The following is a 21,329-nucleotide window of genomic DNA, read 5'->3' as shown; positions in this document are numbered from 1 at the left end:
TTTATTTGGAAACAGGGTCATTGCAGATTTAATTAAGACGAGGTCCTCCTGGAGTAGGATTGGCCCTTAATGGTGTCCTTCTGAGATCGGTGTCTTTATAAGTGGAGAGGGACACAACAGAGGGAGAGATTTCAGGGATGCAGCTGCAAACCAAGGAATGCCAGGATTGATGGCCACCCCAGAAGCTGGGAAGAGGTGAGGAAAGATTCTGCCCAGTCTCAAAGGAAGCACGGCCCTCCCTACTGACACCCATTTGTCTCTCTCTGCCTAGATACTTTGTCTCTCAATTAACCCCTTTCTCTCCCTCAATCTTGCTTCAATATCTCTTCCTTTCACACTCTATTGATGGCTCTTTGAAATGGTTGTTTTGTATTTTTCAGCTGATCTAAAGCTTATCAAATGTGTGTGGTAATTGTTAAGAAACCTGAGCAGGAAAAGAAGCAGGGAAGGCTGTTCAAAGTGACAGGAAGCTGACCTGCTGTGGGTGAGAGGGTGTGTGTGTTGGGGGGAAAGGGGGCTACAGAGAACAGGATGGTGGGGGAGGGGAAGGTGGGCACTTTCTTTCTATTACAAAGAGAAACTCAGCGAGGAGGTAGTATAATGCATTATGAACAGTGAATTCTGTACAGCATACTCAAATCACTAGGTTTTCACCAATAAATAAATCTAATCCAAAATCTTGGTACACTGAATAGGGTATATATTGCATCCAGTGTGCTTAGACCACCAGAGTTAGACCACTAGGTAACTGCCCAGGTTAAACTTCATTCAACATGAATATGAAGTTTCTTGTTTCAGAAAGAAGTACATTTTTCAAGTCTAATCCCATCTTAATTTGCATGCCATTCTAATCTTTTAAATTTCTAATATACTCTTTCATAGGAGACAATTACTTATAAAATTGAAAGGTATCATCTACACTAAACTTCCATTACTTTTCCTCTGAATAATAAATACTAAACAGTACTGAGAAGAGCTGGATGATGCAAAACTGGTGTTTTTTTAAGTTTTTTTCTTTTTTTAATGGGAACATAAATTCTGTAATCAGCTTTTGTCAAAACACTTTTTAGAAATGAGTCTTACCTGTACCAAATTGTAAATGCATTCAATAGAATTCTTCTTGACATCAGGGTCTGGGCTACTCAGGAGTCTGATGAGGGGCTCTAATCCGCCATGTTCAAATATTTGCACTTTACTGGTATACTCAGCAGACATGTTTGCTAGACAAAGACTAGCGAACTCATGGATAACTGCTTCTTCTGCATGTCAAAAATAAATAATACAAGTATGCTAAATGCTTATTCAACCACTACTTTAAAATACGCTTTGAAAACCAAAGCTCCAAAAATCTTACCTTGCTTAGAACCCACCTTTTTTATAAACTCAAAATGGAGCTGTGATTTGAAAGATTTTAACAACAATTCACAATTAATATTTCATAAACTGTTTTCAATAAGTAGCTTAATCAAATGAAAAAAATAAACCAGTCCCATTTTCAAAACAGATGGAGGATGCAAAGTTACCTTCTGGAGCGAGCTGGGAGATAACAGAATTCATGACATCTAACTCCCTTAACAATTTTTTAACATCATCTACAAAGGAAGAAACAGAATATTGATGTTTAATAATCATTATAATGGCAATGTCTATTAACAGTCCCTTATGAAGACAGGTACTATTGTTATCTAATTTTACAGGTAAGGAAATTGAGGCCCCAAATCACACAGTAAGTAAGTGGTGGGCCCAGGTTTCATGCCCAGGTTGGTCTGTCCCCCACCCCACCCCACCCCCCACAACACTCTTCTAGTCTATGCTCCTTGATCATGAGCTACACTACCTTTCAGAACACGAGAAACCATAGCCGTAAAAGTGCAAAATGTGCCTAGGACACATAACAGTAAAGAGGAGTTACTATGCCCTATGCTTATTTATTATATAATAGCAATTCTATTTTTCGTTGTTGGGAAGGTATTTTTAAATGTTGATTTTAATAAAACTTGTACAGAATGTAAAGAAGAATTATCCCAACCATTTTCTATTAATACATCTTGATTGCTTACATTCCATTTGATGATCAGAAATGCCCAAAATGCTTACAGATAAGTATATTGGCTTTTTAGAAGTTCACTTTTGTATGATTTATATTAGCCTAATTAAGGCTAGACAGGTATGTCCCCACTTCTTTCCTGTTATCCTTTAACCCCATTTTTCTGAGAAATAAGGTATAGCTGCTTCTTTAGTTTTACAATTTCTCTTCTTGGTCAATTATCCTCAGCTGTAGGCCAAAACTAGCATTACCAGAATTTAGGAAAAGTTCACTTCGCCACAGCTGACACAGATGGTCTCTGGATGAATTCTTCCTCGTTAAACATTGTATATACTTGGCTTTTACTGGATACTTTTTCCTGAGGAATTCAGGGATATGGCCTTTCTTCAACCTGTCAAAACTTCTCCGTTCTCTCTTTCTATTCAAAATGGCTAAATGAGGTCCTGCAGAATTACAGTTAGCTATATATATGTGTGTATGAATCGACTTGAAATACAAAAGAACAATTGAGCTTCTAGGAAGTGTCCCAAGGAGTAGGACATACTTTTACAGTCAACACTCGTGTAAAACTAAAAAATAAAAAAAGGCATTACCTCCACTGATTAAGAAATAATAGACTTGGCATAAAACTCAGTTCCTTCCAAGTCTTCTGGTGAACTGTACAGAAGTGCACCCTCTAGAAGAGAGTGTTGTTATTGTCTTCCCAATTTTATGAGTACAGTCTGTATTGCTCAAAAGACTGATTTTTATGAAGGCCACACCCTAGCCTCCTATGTTCTCATGCTTCAAAAAAAATATTTCTGGGCCGACCCCGTGGCTCACTTGGGAGAGTGCGGCACTGGGAGTGCAGCAGCGCTCCCGCCAAGGGTTCGGATCCTATATAGGGATGGCCGGTGCGCTCACTGGCTGAGTGCGGTGCAGACAACACCAAGCCAAGGGTTCTGATCCCCTTACCGGTCACAAAAACAAAACAAAACAAACAAACAAAAAAAATATTTCTGGGCTTTTAGGTCTGCAAGTACATTCCCCATGTGGCAAACCAAATGACCTTCCATCTACTTTGAGAAGACTCACGCTCTGTGCACTCTCTGCTCCTCCGGTCTCTGTGTGATTGGCTCCCACTGGGAGAGGCCACATTGCTGCAGCACCAGGTGACACTGCACCTTGGTCTGCCCAAACAAGGTAAAAGTTTTTGTCAGAGGGTTCTTCATACCATGAAATGCTCTTCTAGATCTGAATTTAGTCCAAATGGCAAGTGATTTCCACGACAGATCTAGATGATCTGTCCTCTAAACCACTTTCTGATAGCTCAGTGGATGATTCCAACTCACTGGCAGCTCTTATCAATTGTGACACAGTCGATCAATTTGTTATTCTGCTTTTTGACACCAGATTGTTCAAAGAATCTTTCTTTTCTTGAAGTTAAATCAGGGAAAATAATGGATAAACTCCTACTACCATCACTTGATACACGAAATTGGTTTCTGTCCCCTTTTTCAACAGAGAACACTCTTAGACATGGCAACTGAGTAGAAACTCTGAGTCATGGCTGGGCCACATGAATGTGTTCTAGCTAAATAGTGTGAAATCTACAATTTTATGTTATTTCAGAACTGCCAGCAATATCACTTCCTGGAGTATCTCCTTGCAACTTGTTTTAATTGAATTCTTACAATTTTTTGGTTGCATAATACTGACCATCTAATTTACATCAATATTTTCCTAAGATGGAAAGCTCTTCAGATTGCCTTGAATAATGTTAAGTCCAACCTTCAAAGGGTACTTCTTCTCAGAAGGATGACTTCATTAAGTGAGTCTCTGTTGTTCTATGGCCTCATTGGAACTGGCAGGTGAAAAAAGGTAACTGCCTCATTTTGGTTAAAAAAAGAAAAAAAAGCTTTAACAAGGTAATTTAAATGCCTGTCCTGAATGACCCCACTTGCCATAAACACATAGCTCAATCACTCTAGCAAAAAGAAAAAAAGCAGCAGCAACAGCAGCAACAGATTCTTTGTAACTACATAGGAATCCTTTTAGCACCTGGCATTCTGTTGGAACATTAGATTGATCCACTATGAACTTAGTGTTATCACTGTACATGAAAATCACATGAAGATATACATTTCTGAAGAAGCATCAGTTATTTTAAGACTGCCCAAAGATGATGATTTAACTGTGCAGCTGCAGAGGTACATTTATTTACATATTTAGTCTGGAAGACATGACTTTTCATTTAGATCAAATGATTGATTGTTCATTTTTATCCCAAGTTTACTTGGACGTGTACAGAAAGTGAAGCAATAACTGTTAATGTTTTGGTTCGATGAACAAGAAAAAACTTCACAAGCAGTTAGGGATGTCATATGTTCTGTCCACTCATCAGATGCTTCACATAGAAAACAGTCAAGTTAATTTCAATAATGGTTTGGGTTTTTTTTATCCAACTCATGGAATCAAAAGAAAGCTTTTAGAAGTTCACTCGTCATACCTGAGCACTCAGTGGAGACCCTGGAGGTAGGAGAGCTCTTCCCACAAAATTCTATTTATAAATCTTGCTCAGAAAAATTTTGCAAACAATTTGGAGATTTTATAAACCTTATATATTAGCTATAAACATCTCATATATTAGAAAATGAGAATACTAAATAAAATAAATAATAGAAGTTAAGAACAAAAGTAAACAGGAAACATCATGAAGATCTAGACATTAAATTAGAACATATAAATGTAAAAAAGGAAAATATAACTCTATTCTTCAAATGAGATGCATTCTACCCCAAAATCATTCAGAAGGAGAACCTGACTTAGCATGTACACTAATGTTAAGTATCATAAAAGATTTGGTGAATAGAAAGTCTACTACTAAACTATGAATCAGAGAGTAAAGTTCTAATTCTAGCTCCACCCTCAGTTCTGCTGTGACTTTGAACAAGTAACCTAATCTTTTTAGGATCTTTCCTATTCTTAAAATGAGGACTTGCACAGCAAGTGTTACAAAATAACTTTGTTCCTCAAATTCTGAAGGGTATGAAGAGAATAAAACGTAAGAAATTAAAACAGTTTTCCATGTTTTGGTTATAAAATGGTTTCTGGTTATACATTCAATATGGTATTAATGCAAAATTATTACACAGGGAATTCCTGAGATAACTTATAAAGGCCCATAATACAAATGATCACTACCTTGTTTAACTTCTCTGTGCCTCAGTTGCCTCATACGTAAAGGGAATAATAACAGCACCTACCTCTTAGGGCTGTTTGTTCGAGTTAAAGGATTTAATATACAAATAGCACTCTGAGCAGTTCCTGGCATATTGTTAAGTGCTGTGTAAGTGTTAACCAATATCATTTATCATAATCTAATTTGGTGGACATCCAGTCCCCCTTGACAGTCCTCACCCCTGCCACCATCTCTAGAAATATTCCCAGAGCCCCTGCCTTCCAGCACAGCCACCATTAGAGCTCCTGAAATCCCTGCCTTCCACTAACTATCCCAACGGCGTGCCATTTGCCTCCACGCAGTCTCTGTAGCTGAGGTGGCAATGGCACAGATGCCACACAAAACTCCCCTTCTCCTCCTCTTCCCATCCTCCACTCATAACTGTCTCTGAAGACATGAATGCCACAGACCCTGCTGGACACCAGGGTTAAAATAAGGAGACCCCACTGTCATCACAGGGGGGTGCAGGGAAAATGGGAGGGGCAGGAAGCAGGGGAAGCAATCTGTACTTGTGTTGTGGGGACTACAGTTAAGAGTAGGAGAGCATGAGGATTTCAGCCATGTACCATAAGAGATGTTTGTTCCTAGCAGCCTGAGTTTCGTGTTAGAATTCAGTCTCCACTAAGAGTGTCATTTAAAGTTGAGCTTTTAGAAGAAGAGTGGAACTGTGGTAACTAGAAGGTGGGAAGGGGAGGAGAAGGAAAAGGGAGAGGTTAGTTAATAGGTACAAAATTACAGCTAGGTAGGAAAAATAAGTTCTTGTGTACAGGAGTGCTAGGCACCTATAATTAATAATAATTTATGATACGTTCTCAAATGGCTACGAGAGAGGAGTTTAAATGTTTTCATCACAAAGAAATGATAAATTTTTGCCATGATAAATATGCTAATTGCCCTGATGTGATCATCACATATTGGATACATGGTGTTGAAATGTAACTCTGTAACCCGTAAGTGTGTACAATCAATACATGCCAATTAAAAAATAAATTAAAAATTTTTTGAAAAGAGTGTCACAAGATTTATTATGTTACAAGACTTTTGTTGGCTAACTCAAAACCTACCATTTTAACATGGGAAAATGACTTACACATGGAAAACACATCTTGTTCATCAGTCAGAAATTGCCTTTATGGGCATTGTTTTGGTCTAACTGTTATTCTAATAGACATCATAACATCATTTTATTAATACTATTGTACCATATATTAAATATATAAAAATATTCCAAGCAAGTAATAGATCTGACTGAAGGAGTAAATATATGTCTAAATTTACTTTTGGCAAAATATAGTTTGTAGTTTCCAAAAAATCAATTTATAAAAACTCTTTGTTCTAGGCTTCATTCACTGTGAAATATATATGAAGTATAACTTATGTATAGGCAGCCAAATTACACTAACTTAAGAAAAAAACTATTTTAATTTTAAGAGACAGCGATTGCTCTCCCAACTTGTAAGACTGGAACACACTGCATCGTCAACTTTGAGAGGAGTTTTTGCATGGCTATACTTGTACATACTTATAGATTTTTAAAAGTCTCTTAAAATACAAAATCATACATTGTTGCATTATACTAATTTAACTTTTTAACCTCAAAGTTAGTTCAAATAAAATTAAAACAAATCCCTTAAAGTTAAATTTAAAAGAAGGATGATGCATCACGTGAGATAATTTGATTATTTTTAAAAGCTAAAACTTACTATTAGATGCCAGGATTCCAAGTATCATAGTGGCATTTCTTCTTACAATTTTGTCTTCATGGGTGAGCAGTTTTGTTAAAGGCTCCACGGCTCCAAGTTCAAGGATGGTTGCTTTATTTTCCTCACCTGACATTACAGGTAAAATAAAATCATGCATGGACATTATCAATCTCATCCACACTCCTCTTTGTGTTCTTCCAATTTCCCATTTGCCATTTGCTTTTCTCTTTCGCTTTGAATCCACTCCTCTTCCTCTCAGAATAAACTTTAGATCCCAGACGTTTGCTGCTCTCTCTCCTGATGCTTACAAAGCCGGCTTCATCTCCTCTTATTTATATATCTATATATGTTCTATTGATTCTGTTTCTCTGAAGGACCCTGATTAATACAATATAGATTATGTAATCTTCTATAAAGCAAATATAGTTCTACTTCTTCCTTTCTACTGTGGGTGCTTCCCTCCACCCCCCTTTTTCTTGCCTGGCTACATTGGCTTGAACATCCCATACAATGCTCAGTACTGTATAGAAGTGGTCAGAGCAGACACCCTTCTCTTGCTCCTGATCTTAAAGAGAAAGCATAAAATTTACAACACTAAGTATGATGCTAGCCATAGGTTTTTCATAGATAATCTTTCGTGTGTGTGTGTGTGTGTGTGACCAGTAAAGGGATCCTAACCCTTGGCTTGGTGTCGCCCGCACTGCGCTCAGCCAGCGAGCACACTGGCCATCCCTATATAGGATCCGAACCCGCAGTCTCGGTGCTCCCAGCGCCGTACGCTCCCGAGTGAGCCATGGGGTCGGCCCTTTCATAGATAAATCTTTACCAGGTAGAGGAAATTTGTATCTATTTCTACTTTGCTGAGATATTTTATCAGGAGTGGATGTTGGATTTTGTCGATTTATATTTGCATTTATTGAGATGGTCAATGTTTTTTCTTTTTTCTTTTAAAAGATATGATGAATTAATTTCCTATTGTTGTAACAAATCACCACAAACTTAGTGGCTTAAAATAATACAAATTTTAATCTTATAGTCTGGAAGTAAGAAGTCTGATATAGGTCTCTGTAGTGTAAATTCGGTGTGTTGGCAGGGCTATGTTCCTTCTTGAAACTATGGGAGGATCCATTTCGTTTTCTCTTATAGTGAGTATTCTTTGACTCACAGGCCCCTTCTATCCTCAAATCCAGCAATCACACCATTCTGACTTCTGCTTCCACTATCACAACTTCTCTGATTCCGACTCTCCTGCTTCCTTTCTCCAATAAGGACACGTGATTTTTTTTTTTTTTTTTTTTGGCCTCACCTGGATAATCCAGATAATCTCATCATCTCAAGGTCATCTGATTAGCTACCTTAATTCCATTTGCAATCTTAATTTGCCCCTGCCATGTAACATAATATAGTCACAGCTTCCAAGGATTATGATGTAGACATTTTGGGGAGTATTATTTTGCCCACCACAGACGGTAAAATACTTTGATTGATTTTTAAATATTAAACCAACTTTTCAATCTGGGACTAAAACTCATTTAATCATGATGTATTAGCTTTTTTATATATTGTCAAATTCAATTTGCTAATATTTTGTTTAGAATTTTTACATCTATGTTCATGAGGCATATTGACCTATAGATTTCTCTTCTTACAATGTCTCTGTGTTTTGGGTATCAGGGTAATGGTGGGTGGCTTCACAGAATAAATTGGGAAGTATCCCATATTTTTCAGTCCTCTGAAAGAGCTTCTGTATAATTGGTATTATTTTTTTTCTTAAATGTTTGGTAAAATTCACCAGTGAAGTCATCTGTACCTGGAGTTTTCTTTATGGGAAAGTTTTTAACTACAATTTTCAATTCCTGTGATAGATATAGGGCTGTTCAGGCTACTATTTAGAGCTGATTGGTTAGAAGCTCCAGAGGCCCAGACTTGCAACTGGCATCTGAAGCGCGGGGGTAGTCTTGGGGACTGAGCCTTTAAACCTGTGCAATCTGACACTACCTCTGGGTAGATAATGTCAGAATTGAACTGAATTGGAGGACAGCCAGCTGGAGAATTCACTGGAGGATTGCTTGGTGTGTGGGGAATAACCCCCACACATTTGGGGTCACAGAAATGTTCTGTATTGTGACAATACAGTAGGAGAAACTGAGTTTGTTTACCTCTCTATCCTCAACTATCATATTTTATTATTCAAATTGTTCCAGCTTTGACCACTGGAAGCTCTTTTAGCTCCTGTGACATTTGCAATTTTCAAAACTACAATGAAATTTTCAAAATGACTATTCTACCCAGTGACTAAATTACTCCCTAAGATTAAGTTAGGCATTTAGAGAGACACATTACTTTCAGGTAATGCATTAAATGATATTCTGTTTGTCTGAAAGAATTCATCTCACAGGAAGTTAAAGACTAGGGAGAAAGGGGCCTAGTATGCAGTAAGTATTTTAAGAAACCAATGAAACAGAAAAATAAACTGGAAAAAATCCAAACCTTTTAAAGCAAATTTATAAATGGCTTCACATGCTTTAGCCAAAATTTCTTCTTCTGGAGAATTAAGCATTAACACCACGGTTGCTGCTTTTTTGCTTTCAATTGTTACTGCATCAAACTGAAATGCAGAAAGATAAATATCAGAATCACATATGAGCTTTAAAATTAACATAAAAAATAAAAGGTGTCTTAAAACTTAAAGAGAACATAATCTTGCAAAAAAAAAAAAGATGTGATCACTGCCAAATAAGTGCATTGTAAAGTTTTTATTTAAAAAGCATCACTGCTAGAGAAAAAAATTGTCAGCACTGGTAGCCTTGGAATTTCTGAGATATGGTGGCAATAGCAAAACATTTTGGAAGCTGACAGATCTGGTTTCTCAATTTAGCCATGTGGAATCAAACAAATTACTCAAGCTCCTAGAATGTCAATTTCATTTCCTATATAATGGGGATAATAATGCCTATCTCAAAGGATCAGAGAAAGGATTACAGATCATATATGTAAAGCACTTAATACACTATATGGTACATAAACAGAGGCTCATTAAATAACATAAATTATTATAATTCTCAGTCACTACACAAGAATCCTTGAGTACCTGTAAATATTTGACACCCTAACCACCTCAATAATTAGTACTTGCTTTCCGACCACTAGACTCTTTCTGAGAAAGCATGAATTCTATAAGTAAAACAACGAAAAAGCAATAGAAAAGAGCTTACAACAAAATGTAAAACTGGATAAAATCTGAAACAGGGGAAATGGCAATACAGTACAAAGAAAAAGTACAGAACTCTAAGAACCTGCTAGGAGACCCAGGGAACTCACACGCAGCTGAAATGAACAATAACAAACTCATAACCCCTAGGGGCTTTCTGTGGCCAAGGGGAGAACAAATTATTCTATTTTTCTTCCATTTCCAGAGGCTGGTGGAGAAGGGAGTTCTGCTTAGGACAAGGGAAAATAAATTAAATTTCAAAGCATTCTTTGTGTTGGTTCTTCATATATGGACATCTGACTATGTTTTGGGCTATTAAAATTGTGATGTTTAGTTTTAGGTAGAGGATAGAGAGATAGATTACTCGGAGTAAGGAAACAAAATTGTGTGAGGATGGAAGAATGAAGAAGAAAGAGAAGACAGCAAGCAGTAAGGAATAACCTGAAAGAATATGGCCGGGATAAAAATTCTCCTTGAAAGAGAAATGGCTGTTGGATTTTAGGACAGCATTGTCTAACATTCACATTGAAGCTGCTGTTTGTCTATGACTAACTCTATACTAGAAGCTATAAGAGTTACAGAAGTCATATTTATTCTCAAGCCTCTTAGAGTCTTTTGGGGGAGACATATCTTCAGTAAATGTCTGCCATATACACTAAGTTTGTGGCACTTGTGGGTTTCCAGTGGCCTGAACCGGTGAGAAAAGATGGCCTCTTGTAGAGGCATGAGCTATAGCTGGGACACTAGCTGCAGCACTTACAAGGAGAACACAAGGCCCTGGAAATCCACAGAAGTTTTATGGGAGGACTTCTGAAAGTATCTGGGGATTGGGGCTTGAATCTTATTTAGGTATTAAAGGGTAGACCCCCAGAATGCCCAAGGACCTTATATTATCCAGGTTACACATGTGGCTCACTGATGACAGCTTTTTTAATCTGAAAAATTAGGGAATTAGATTATATGACCGCTTCCAAATATAAAATTCTAGGATTCTGTGAAATACAAAAACATATGTCAGAGACAATAAATATTGTGATGAAGAAGGGAAAATTAATTTAAACTGGGGTAAATGGAGAAACCTCCACGGAGGTGGTAGAATTTTAGATATGATTTGAGGAATGGATAAAATGACATAGGTCAAGATAAGGAGGAATGATATTCAAATGGGGAAAATAACTCTAGGAAGTCTTTAAATGGGAATGAATGTTTTTGTTTTTGTTTTTATGATGGACAAAATACTAGCTTCACTAGTATTAGAAAATATACAATAGGAAGCAGAAATATTGAAAGATAAGGAAATTTTGCCTTAGCAAATTACCTATACCTTCCCTTCTCCTAAGTCTTTATTAAGGATAACTAATAAAGTTCAGAGAGAAAAGGACTGACTCTAAAAATTTATATCTGTTAAGGTTATCATTCATATGTGAAAAGTCATGTTTAGACATTCACAAACTCAAAAACTATATCAGTCATATACTCTTAAATTGCATAGACAAATACCCCCAGACAAAACTGGGGAGGAGCAAAATATAAAAAGCAATAGAGGTGGATCAATAAACACAGTAAAATATATAGTTAAACTTAATGAATGTTGATAATAGTGTTATAAATCATAGTGCAATTCTTATGAGAAGATTACTGAAGTAATGAGGACACATAAGAAGAGAAACTAATAATGGCCTAGAATTATAATTCTTCCTTTTTTCAACAAAACAAGTAAAGGATATTTTGGTAAGAAAAATGGGAGTGTTATCTAGTTATTACTTATTTTTACATTAATAGATAAATGCAGGTTAAAATATGTGTATATAACAGGCTACAGACAAGTGGCAGCAGTTCCAAATTACCAGAAAGAAAGGGTAACAAAGGAAAATTGCTCAATTCAGAAAAAGCAAAAGACATACAACACGAAAATATAGCAAAGAAAAACCAAAAACTTAAATAAAATGATAGGAATAAAATCAAATACGAGGATACTTCTACAAGTTTGTGGAAAAATAGAATTTAAAGATGATGCAAATCCTTCCATGATCTTTAAAAACTACCCTCCCCTGTCAACGATCAAAATAAACATCAATAGGGTAAATAAATCTGAATTTAAATTATCAGATTGGATTAAAAAGCAAAATCTACTGTGTTTTTGTGTGTGTGTGTGTTATTAGGATTTCTTCCACTTTATCTTCCAGAATATTAACGCAGATCTCTCTGACCATGACAAAAAACATTTCTAGCACCTCTCAAGATTTCCTTACCCTCCTTCCCCAGGCCTCCCTGCCCCCATGAAAGATAACCATTATTCTCACTTTTAAAATCATCAACCAACTTTTCCTGTTCTTGAACCTCACATAACTGAAATCATACAATATGCACCCTTTCATGTCTGGTTTCTTTATCTGAGCACAATGTCTTTGTTATTCATTCACATTTTTGTTTTTATAACTAAACCATATTTTTTTATGGCTATATATGCTCTCTGTATATAGTAGTTTCATTGTATGAAATTATTAGTTTGGGTTCTTTTCTTTCCAGTTTGAGGCAATCATGAATAAAGCTGCAATTAATATTCTTGTACATGTGGATATATGCATTCACTTCTCTTAGGTAAATACCTAGGAATGGAATTGATGAGTCACAGTGTCGACATGTATTTATCTTTCATAGATACCGTTAAAAAGTTTTCTGATGTGGTTTTATCAATTTACATTCCCACCAGCTATGAATGTGAGTTCCAGTTGTTCTACATCTTCACCAACACTTGGTACTAGCAGTCTTTTTAATTTAACTTTCCACAGCTCTTTGATTATATTTCTAAGTCCATCTGTTTTTCATGAAATGCCCTGGAGAAATGCCCTGCTGTTACTCACTGCAACCTAGATAGAAGCAGAAGTGTTCTCATTACCTCTAACTGTTTTCTTGCTTCTCTTTTACTAATTCTGACCCAATAGCATCCCTCTGTCATTCAGCTTTGTCTTCTGTTATTACACTTGATATCCCATTAATTTTTCTCTGCTTACTCACAGATGGGATTCCTTTAGCACCCACAGTGTTTAGGCTCTGAGGGTTTCTTGGTAGCCAGCCAGCAAGTGGTGAAATACACAGCTTGATGGTCCAGCTACTTCCGCTACAGTGATTCTTCAATTTCATTTGGATCCCCAGTCCATTTACTCCCTCTATGTTCTCTCCCTTTATCAGCTTTCTCATTTCTTCACTTTACTTCTTAGTCTGCTTAGATTTTATGATCTGTTATTTTAATAACACTCCTGCTAAACCCTAAACCTCCTTGTCTTTCTGTCTTTTCATCAAATCAATCTTACAAAACCCAAACCATGAAAACACTAGTACTTGCTTTCTTTGTATTTGCACTCAAGCATCCAATTATTCTCAGAGAATGTTAAGGCAAAATTAGTATCACTATAAACTCATGATCAACAATTTCAGAAGGGCCTCACTGCAAACCAGATTTCTAAATTTCTCTTGTAAACTGATTTCCCCCTGTCAAAAATTATTCTAAACCTTTCTACCATCCTTGAATATTTAACATATCCACCTCTTCCTTTTTCCTCCTCCCCAACCAGTAAAATTTTCAGAGAAAATAAAGTTATCAGATGGAAACTATATAACTTTCAACTTGCAGATTCAAATCTACCTATATCTGTACATTTTCTTCTATTACATTAGAGAAAATATTTCTCCTACTGTCTAAGACTAATCACTAATGTGTCCTTTGGACTTTTAACCCATTTGCCTTAATTTACTCATTCATTCAATAAACATTTACTTAACTCCTAATAAGTGCCAGATGCTAAGAATAGCATATTAAACAAGATAATTGAGCCCCCTATTCTCACAGAACTTACGCATTTTCAGTTACCTGAGTAGTCAACTTTTCCCCATCAACTGAATTCTTCCCATTACTTCTTTCGAATTCACTTTACAGAGGGCCAATCTAGGTTCGATACAATGCACCTATTTTAAGTGTAAGTTTGATGAGTTTTGAGAAATGATACACTCCAAACAATACATGAAACTTTCCATTGCCCCCAAACATTCTCTCCTGCCTGTTTGTAGCTGATTACCTTTCCCATTGCTGGTTCCAGGCAACCACTGATCTGCTTTCTTTCACTATAGATTAGTTTTGGCTGTTCTAGAATTTAGTATTAATTAAATTATTACATAGATACTGTTTGTGTATGACTTCTTTCATTTGGCAGAATGTTTCTGAGATTCATCGATGTTGTTCCACATATCAGTAGTCCCTTTCTTTTTACTGCGGAGTAGTGTCCCATCGTATGAATATACCACTATTTGTTTATCCATTCAACAATTGATGGACCTTTGGGTTGTTTCAGTTTGGAACAATTATTAATAAAGCTGCAATGAGCAATTGTGCACAAGTCTTCTTACAGACAAATGTTTTCATTTCTCTTGAGTAAATATCTAGGAGTAGAATTTCTGGCTTGTCTGGCAAGTGTATTTAACTGTACAATAAAGTAAAATTTTTTTCCAAAGCAGTACCAGTTTGCATTTCTACTAGCAATGTATCTGTATCCTGCATAGTATATTTCTTCACTTCTTTAGGTCTTCCTTAATTTGCCTCAGTAATGTTTTATAGTTTTAAGCATATAGGTATTGCATGAATTTTGTTAAGCTTTTATCTGAGTATTTCATTGTTTTTTTATGCTGTGGCATAGCCTTTGTTTTCTTCACGTACGAATTTGTTTTATTAGGTGAACAACATTTAGGACCATTTTCCTCTTAAAAATGAAACTTTTTATTATGATGATATGTCTATTTTTTCTCTGGTGACATTCTGGATCCTGTAACTATAATATATCTTGTCTGGTATTAACATAGGCACTCCAGCTTTCTTATTATTAGTGTTTGCATGGTATATATCTTTTTCCATGTTCTTACTTTTAATCTATGTGTATCTTTATATTTAAAAGAGGTTTCTTGTAGACAGCTTATAGCTGAGTGTTACTTTTTTACTCAGTTTGACAATCTCTCACTTTTTCGGGGATATTAGATCATTTATATCTAATGTTGCTGTTGATATGGTTGGTTTTAAATGACCGACTTGCTGTTTGCTTTCACTTTGTCCCATTTTTTTCCCCGTTCCATTTTTCCTGTCTTCTTCTGGATAATCAAACTTTTTTAGTATCTTATCATATCTCCTCTGTTGGCTTATCTACTGATTTTTCTCCTGGTTATTGGTCACAGTTTCCTTCTTTGCATACCTAATAAATTTTTATTGGATACTGGACATTGTGAAAATTATGCAGTTGAGTGTCTGGATTCTTTTTTTGGAGGGGGAGGGAGAAGTTTTTTCCTAAAGCATGCTGAATTTTATTCTGGCAGGCAGTTATCTTATGGATCAGCTTGATCTACTTAAGGCCTGCTTTTAAGTTTTAAGCTTCATTCGGGCGGGTGTAGGGAATCCTTCACTGCTGAGCTAGCTTAGCCACACTACTGTTAAGGCATGACCCTTGCTCGGGACTCTTAATGCCCAGGTGTTCCATGAGGCTCTTCACTCTTTTTGACCAAAATTACAATGTTTCCCAGACCTGTGACAGCTATAAAAAATTACTCAGTTTACAACTCCCTGATGGTTGTTTATGAATACTCTTCGCTGTGGAGTTTCACCCTGTACAGCTTAGAATTCAAAGAATCAAGGGGACCATCAACCAGATTTCTGCAGCTATTTCTCTATGTCGCTCCCTCCTTTTTGGCACCCTTCCCTGAATATTCCAGCCACTGTAGCCTCCCTGAACTCTGTTCAAAACTCTCTTATTTTAAAACAAAAACAAACTTTCTCTAGATATTCATCATTGTCCATATACCACACTATCTTTCCTATGAACTGTTTACTTTCCTTCATTTTCTGTCACAGTCTGCTGCACATATCTCACTTTCACCCTTCCCTACTTACCAAAATATCTCCCACCAAGGTCACCATTAGTGACCCCCATGCCACATGTCATCTACCATACTTTTTTTTGTTTGTTTATTTATTTACTAATATTATTTTTTTTATATTCTGCGATGTTGTTGTGGAGCAGTTGGGGGGAGGGGGAGATAGGAAAGGGGAGGATGGGAGGAGGAAGGAGGAGGGGTGAGGTTGAGGCCTCTGGCACCCCCCTCATTCCTTCCGGGATGACCACAGGGCTTTGCTGGGCTGGGTATAGATGTCAGCGGGGTGTGGCTGAAGCCCTCACCCCCCACTGCCCCAGCTTGGGAGCCTTGGGAGCCCTGGGAGCCCAGGGTGCTTCTTGCGGCAGCTTGGTGGTCATTGACGGGCTGGTTGTGGGTGTCAGGGAGCATACCCAAGTCCTGAGACACCCCCACCGCCCTGGCTCAGGAGAGCCTGGGGCACTTCTTCCAGCAACTTGGTAGTCATCACTGGGCTGGTTGAGGGTGTTGGGGGGCATGGCTGGGACCCCCAGTCCTCCCCCTTTCCTGTCATGGTAGCCCAGGGGACTTCTGGTCCTTCTAGGTTTTATAGGTGTTCTTTGTTGATGTGAGACCTTTGCGAGTTAATATCAAACTTTGTCTCTGGTCTATGGGTCTATGGGTATTTTGTTTTTCTTCCAGTTCTGTGTTGGATTATTTGCTGTTCCTACAACTTAAACTCTGCACTGGAACTAATTGGTTGTCCTTTGCTTACTTCTAAAATGGGGAAACTTCCTGTGGGGACCAGCACTTGAGCTCTAGGGTTGAGCTAAATTGCTGCTTTGCTGCTGATTCCCTGGGGAAGGCTTTTTGTGCAGCTTAGGTATTAATGGTTGACTTTACAGGTACTTCCAGGTCACGTGAGATCCAGTATACCTGGGTTGTATAGAAACTCTGGTCTGGGCCTGAGTCTTTTCAGCAAACTGTACCACCTAAAGTTCTGCATTCCTGACCAGTCTCCACTGAGTGGCCCTGTGCTGACTGGGAGGCAGACCAGTTGTCCTTGCTGTGCCCCAGTGTTTCCCTGGTAGGTTCCTGTGCTCCAAACACTTCCCATGGGATGAGCCCTGAGCCAGTCCCACGCAATGACTCATTGGCCTCTGAGCAGCTCCTTTTTTCAGTCATTGTGGCTCCTCACTTCTATATGGGTCCACGGGAACCCTATTAGTGGTCCTGCTGGCCTGGGGGCCACCAAGACCCTCTTCTCCCCTGCCACCTCCAAGCAACTTCATCCAAAGGACACAGCAGCAGCTTTTGTCAGCTCCTGCTCCATGCACTCACCAGCTCCAGCCTGGAAATGGCTGGGGCTCAAAACAGTTGGAGTGGTTCTTTCTTTCTCTCAGTGTGGCTTCTCCTGCCTTCATGATCTCCGTAGGTCTCTCTTCCTCTTCCCCTGAGCTCTAGCGGCCCCAGCTTGGCTGTTGTTGCTTTTTAATAGTTGTAAACTGATTGATTTGTGGGAGAGAGTGATGCTGGGGACTGTCTATTCTGCCATCTTGACAGGAAGCTCCACCTACCACTCCTGATAGTTTTATTTCATTTGTAACAAATTTTAAAAAATAAAATAATACTTAAAACTGTAGAAACTTATGGTTTATTTAAATGTCAGGCCTCCATCTTTCCAGATAAATTTTTGTTTGTTTTTTTTATTCCCAGTATAAAGGTGTTGAAAATCCTTAGGCTTTCTTTTTTTCACAGCTATATTCTTCCAAACTTCTCTGTAATAGAACTTAACACACTGCATTGTTTCTTTGATTGGCATGTCTACTTCAGTACGCTGTACCGCCATTCACGCAGTGTGCACTCCTGTTGAGCTGGATCACAGACCCCTCTGCCCTGTCCTCTGCAGGTCCTGAGCCAGGCAGTTGAAAGACAAATCAAGTAGCCACTGGCAAAGTTGACATGCTTTATTCCAGATGTGAGCTCCACCAGCCAGTGGTTCATGTTCAGAACCACTGTCTTATATGCCAAACTACACAACGGTGACAACAATCCAAGGGGTACACGGGTGTTCATGCACACTAACTCTACTCTTACTTGTTTACAATGGATGTGCTGAATCATACCCAGCCAGATGTGAGGCAAGAAGGCCTGACTAAACTAACTCCATTTTCCTTACAACTCCATGTACAATCCATCTGCAAAAGCTGTCAGTGCTACCCTCAGCATGTATCCTCACTCTGGCCACTTCTCACCTTCTTCACAGTTACCTCCTGGTCCTAGCTGCCAGTATATCTTAACTGCACTACTGTCTTAGCCTCCAAATTGGTCTTCCAGTTTTCATTCTTTTTCCACATTTGAGCTAGAATGATCTTATTTTTTGTTTTAAATATAAATCAAATGTCACAGCTTCCAATGGATTCCCCTTTTTGCACTTTAGAAAAAAACCAACACATTGAAAGCCCTACATGATTGCCAGCGTCCCTCCATCTTTGTGACCCATCTCCTTCTCCTTGCTTACTCATCTCCAGCCACACCAACCTTCTTGGCATTGCTCAAACACACTAAGTAAGGCTTTTGTTACTGTTCCCTAAATGGGGTGCTCTCCTCAGATATTTGCATAGCATATACCCTCATTTCATTTGAGTCTTTGTCAACTGTGACCCCACCAGGAAGGCCTGCTCAGCCTAGATCCTATTTAAAGTAGCCCCATCACTCTCTATCTGGTATCCCACTTTTTTCTTCCTTAATCTTATTGCTACTTGCATTATATTACTATTTGTTAATAAACTGTTTCTCCCACTATAATATAAGCTGCCTTGGGGCCGGAACTTTGTTTTGTTCCCATCTTTACACCCAGGATGTAGACTACTTGCATATAGTATGCATTCAATATTTGTCTAATGAATGAATAAATTTTTCTGTCAAAGGACCATGTTATTTCTCTATAATCATTATCTAAGAAGAATACCTGGAATATGGACGTACTCAATAGATGTCTGTAAAGGAATGTATTAAAGTGCCTCTGGAAACTTTTTTTATGCTTGTAGCCTTAGAGTGCCTTAACTGTGTACTGTCTGCTGCTGTCAGGAATGAAGGCTCTTAATCTGAGGTTCATGGAGCCATTAAATGGCTTTGGGGGGGTACATTCACCCACTAAAATTGTACGCAAAAGATTTGAAATGCATTTTTGTGGGGAGAGGGTCCACGTTCTCATTCTGCCTTCACAAGTTTCCCCGATCGCCCACCAAACCCCTGAGAATCCCAGCATTAGATCATCATTACCGCTTATGGCAGCTTCTCTAACATTCCAGCTAGTTACCTTCTCCACCAACCCAAATTCAGAACAGACGTCCCTTCCATTTTAGAACTTTCACCTCAGAGACTTCTAATGTTTTAATATTTTTAAAGCTGATTTTATAAGCATGTGAATAAACATAGTATAGTTAAACATGGATATGTTGTGATCTCCACAAAATAACTGCAATTCTCAAAGGAGGAGAGTTTTAAACAAAAGCTATAGAAATACCATTTAGTCTCCCTTCGGTGGTTTAAAAGACTCTTCAATATTTTGCCATAGCTTCTGGTCATCATTAAGAAAAAGGCGACATCAGGTACAAGAAACTTAAAGGGAAGACTGGGACTGTGAGAGTTATAATCTAAAGAGCTGTTGAAGGAGGAGCAATGCCGATGTTTGGCAGAGGGTGGAGAAGCTTGGCACGACATTTGTTTCTCCTACACAGCCCACGGCATTATAGTAATTTTTTATTTAAAAAGGCCCTGAGAATAAAATGATGGCTATAACAGAATGCCACATGGCTAAACAAATAATACCGTGCTGTAATTACACATCCCATCTGCTTTCCCTTGAGGAAGTTACAGTCACCATCAAGCTTGTGATGAAATTATAATTTCACACTCTGCACAAAGTAAATGATGAACCAAAATTATTTACAAAAAGAATTTTTTTAACAAAAGGGAAAACATTTTGGCTATGCTTTGAATTTTAAGCCCAGTCAATTAGAAAGGCCAGACTTACAGAGCTATTTTTATACCTCTGTTAAGGAAATAGACTGTCTAGAATAATGCTGTCCAGTAAAACTTCAAGAATGGAAATGCTCCAGTTCTGTGTTGTCCAATACAGCAGTCACAGGCCGTGTGCGACTTTTGAACACTTGAAACGTCACTAATGTGACTGAGGAACTGAATTTTTAATTTTGTTTTTTAATTGTTAATTTTAATCATTATAAATTTAAATTTAAATAACCACATGTGGCTAGTGGCTACTGTATTAGACAGCACAGATCCAAAAGAATACAAAATTATAAAGTTGAACTCAATGAAAATAGATAATTTATGATGATTAAGTGAATTTTATGGTGTCAGTAAGTGCAAATAAAAGGCTTTTTTGATTTTTGTTGAAGTGTGTTTACCACCTCAGATCATGAGGAGCCAATTGCACAAGAAAAGAGAAACAGGAGGAAGTAGACTGCACTCATCTAACATGAACTTTTACTAGAGAATATCTAGACATCAGTAAAAATCTGCTAAAATGTGTAAAGGTTAAAATGAAAAGAGCTAAAACGGCCTTTAGTTTATTTTGCAACCTGAATTGAAGTAGCAAACTTTTAGAGTGAGGTGAGCAAGTTGATAATTAGCCATACCAGTTTTATATACATATATTATTTATGAATTTATAATTTTTAAAATTAATACATGGTGTTTTGCTTATCTGTGATGAGGGAGGAAGATGGGAAAATAAGTCCCTGTGATTCTTCACTTGTTTAAAAAAAAAAAGTCCATGGCAGTGTTGCCAGTCTACAACGAAGGAGGAAAGGTTGAGTTCTGAGATTGATGAAGAAGGTCTGGGGAAAATCAAGCCCTAGGAGACATCCCATTCTTCCAAGGAGTTGGATTTGGTTGTCCAGGTGAGTGAGCATGTTCTGCCATTTTCCATTGCTCTGATTCAATGTTCACCATGCTGAGCTCCCCATGCGCACTTAATTGAGGGAGACAAAGTGCTGATCTTTTAACATAGATGTTCAGTTACCTTGATCCTTAATCATTAAAATTCTGGGGCCAGGGCACATTCTCTTTTGAGTTCAGACACTGTGGATTTATCCCCTGAAATATTAAGAGAACACAGTTTCCATCCTTGCAAGCTTAAAGACCTGACCATGAATCATGATGGCTACACACCAGGCCTCTGGGGACTTTAGTGGCCAGCTGGTCTTCACAGCTGACATCCTGCCTCCTTTG

General features: G+C 37.8%; 1 protein-coding gene across 1 annotated transcript in view; it reads right to left on the bottom strand.

The window, feature by feature from the left end:
- The window catches only part of ARMC3 (armadillo repeat containing 3), a 102,425-nt gene that overhangs the window by 74,239 nt on the left and 6,857 nt on the right, over positions 1 to 21,329 (bottom strand). The window contains exons 4-7 of the mRNA XM_063101141.1: positions 9,461 to 9,578; positions 6,971 to 7,096; positions 1,524 to 1,592; positions 1,084 to 1,259 (exon numbers count right to left, since the gene is read on the bottom strand). Coding sequence (XP_062957211.1) covers positions 1,084 to 1,259; positions 1,524 to 1,592; positions 6,971 to 7,096; positions 9,461 to 9,578 — 489 coding nt within the window. The remainder of the gene's footprint in view (positions 1 to 1,083; positions 1,260 to 1,523; positions 1,593 to 6,970; positions 7,097 to 9,460; positions 9,579 to 21,329) is intronic.

This window comes from Cynocephalus volans, chromosome 6 (genome assembly GCF_027409185.1).
Source record: "Cynocephalus volans isolate mCynVol1 chromosome 6, mCynVol1.pri, whole genome shotgun sequence".
Taxonomy (NCBI): domain Eukaryota; kingdom Metazoa; phylum Chordata; class Mammalia; order Dermoptera; family Cynocephalidae; genus Cynocephalus; species Cynocephalus volans.
Note: the sequence above shows the minus strand (reverse complement) of the source record. Positions and strands in the feature narration are given on the sequence as shown.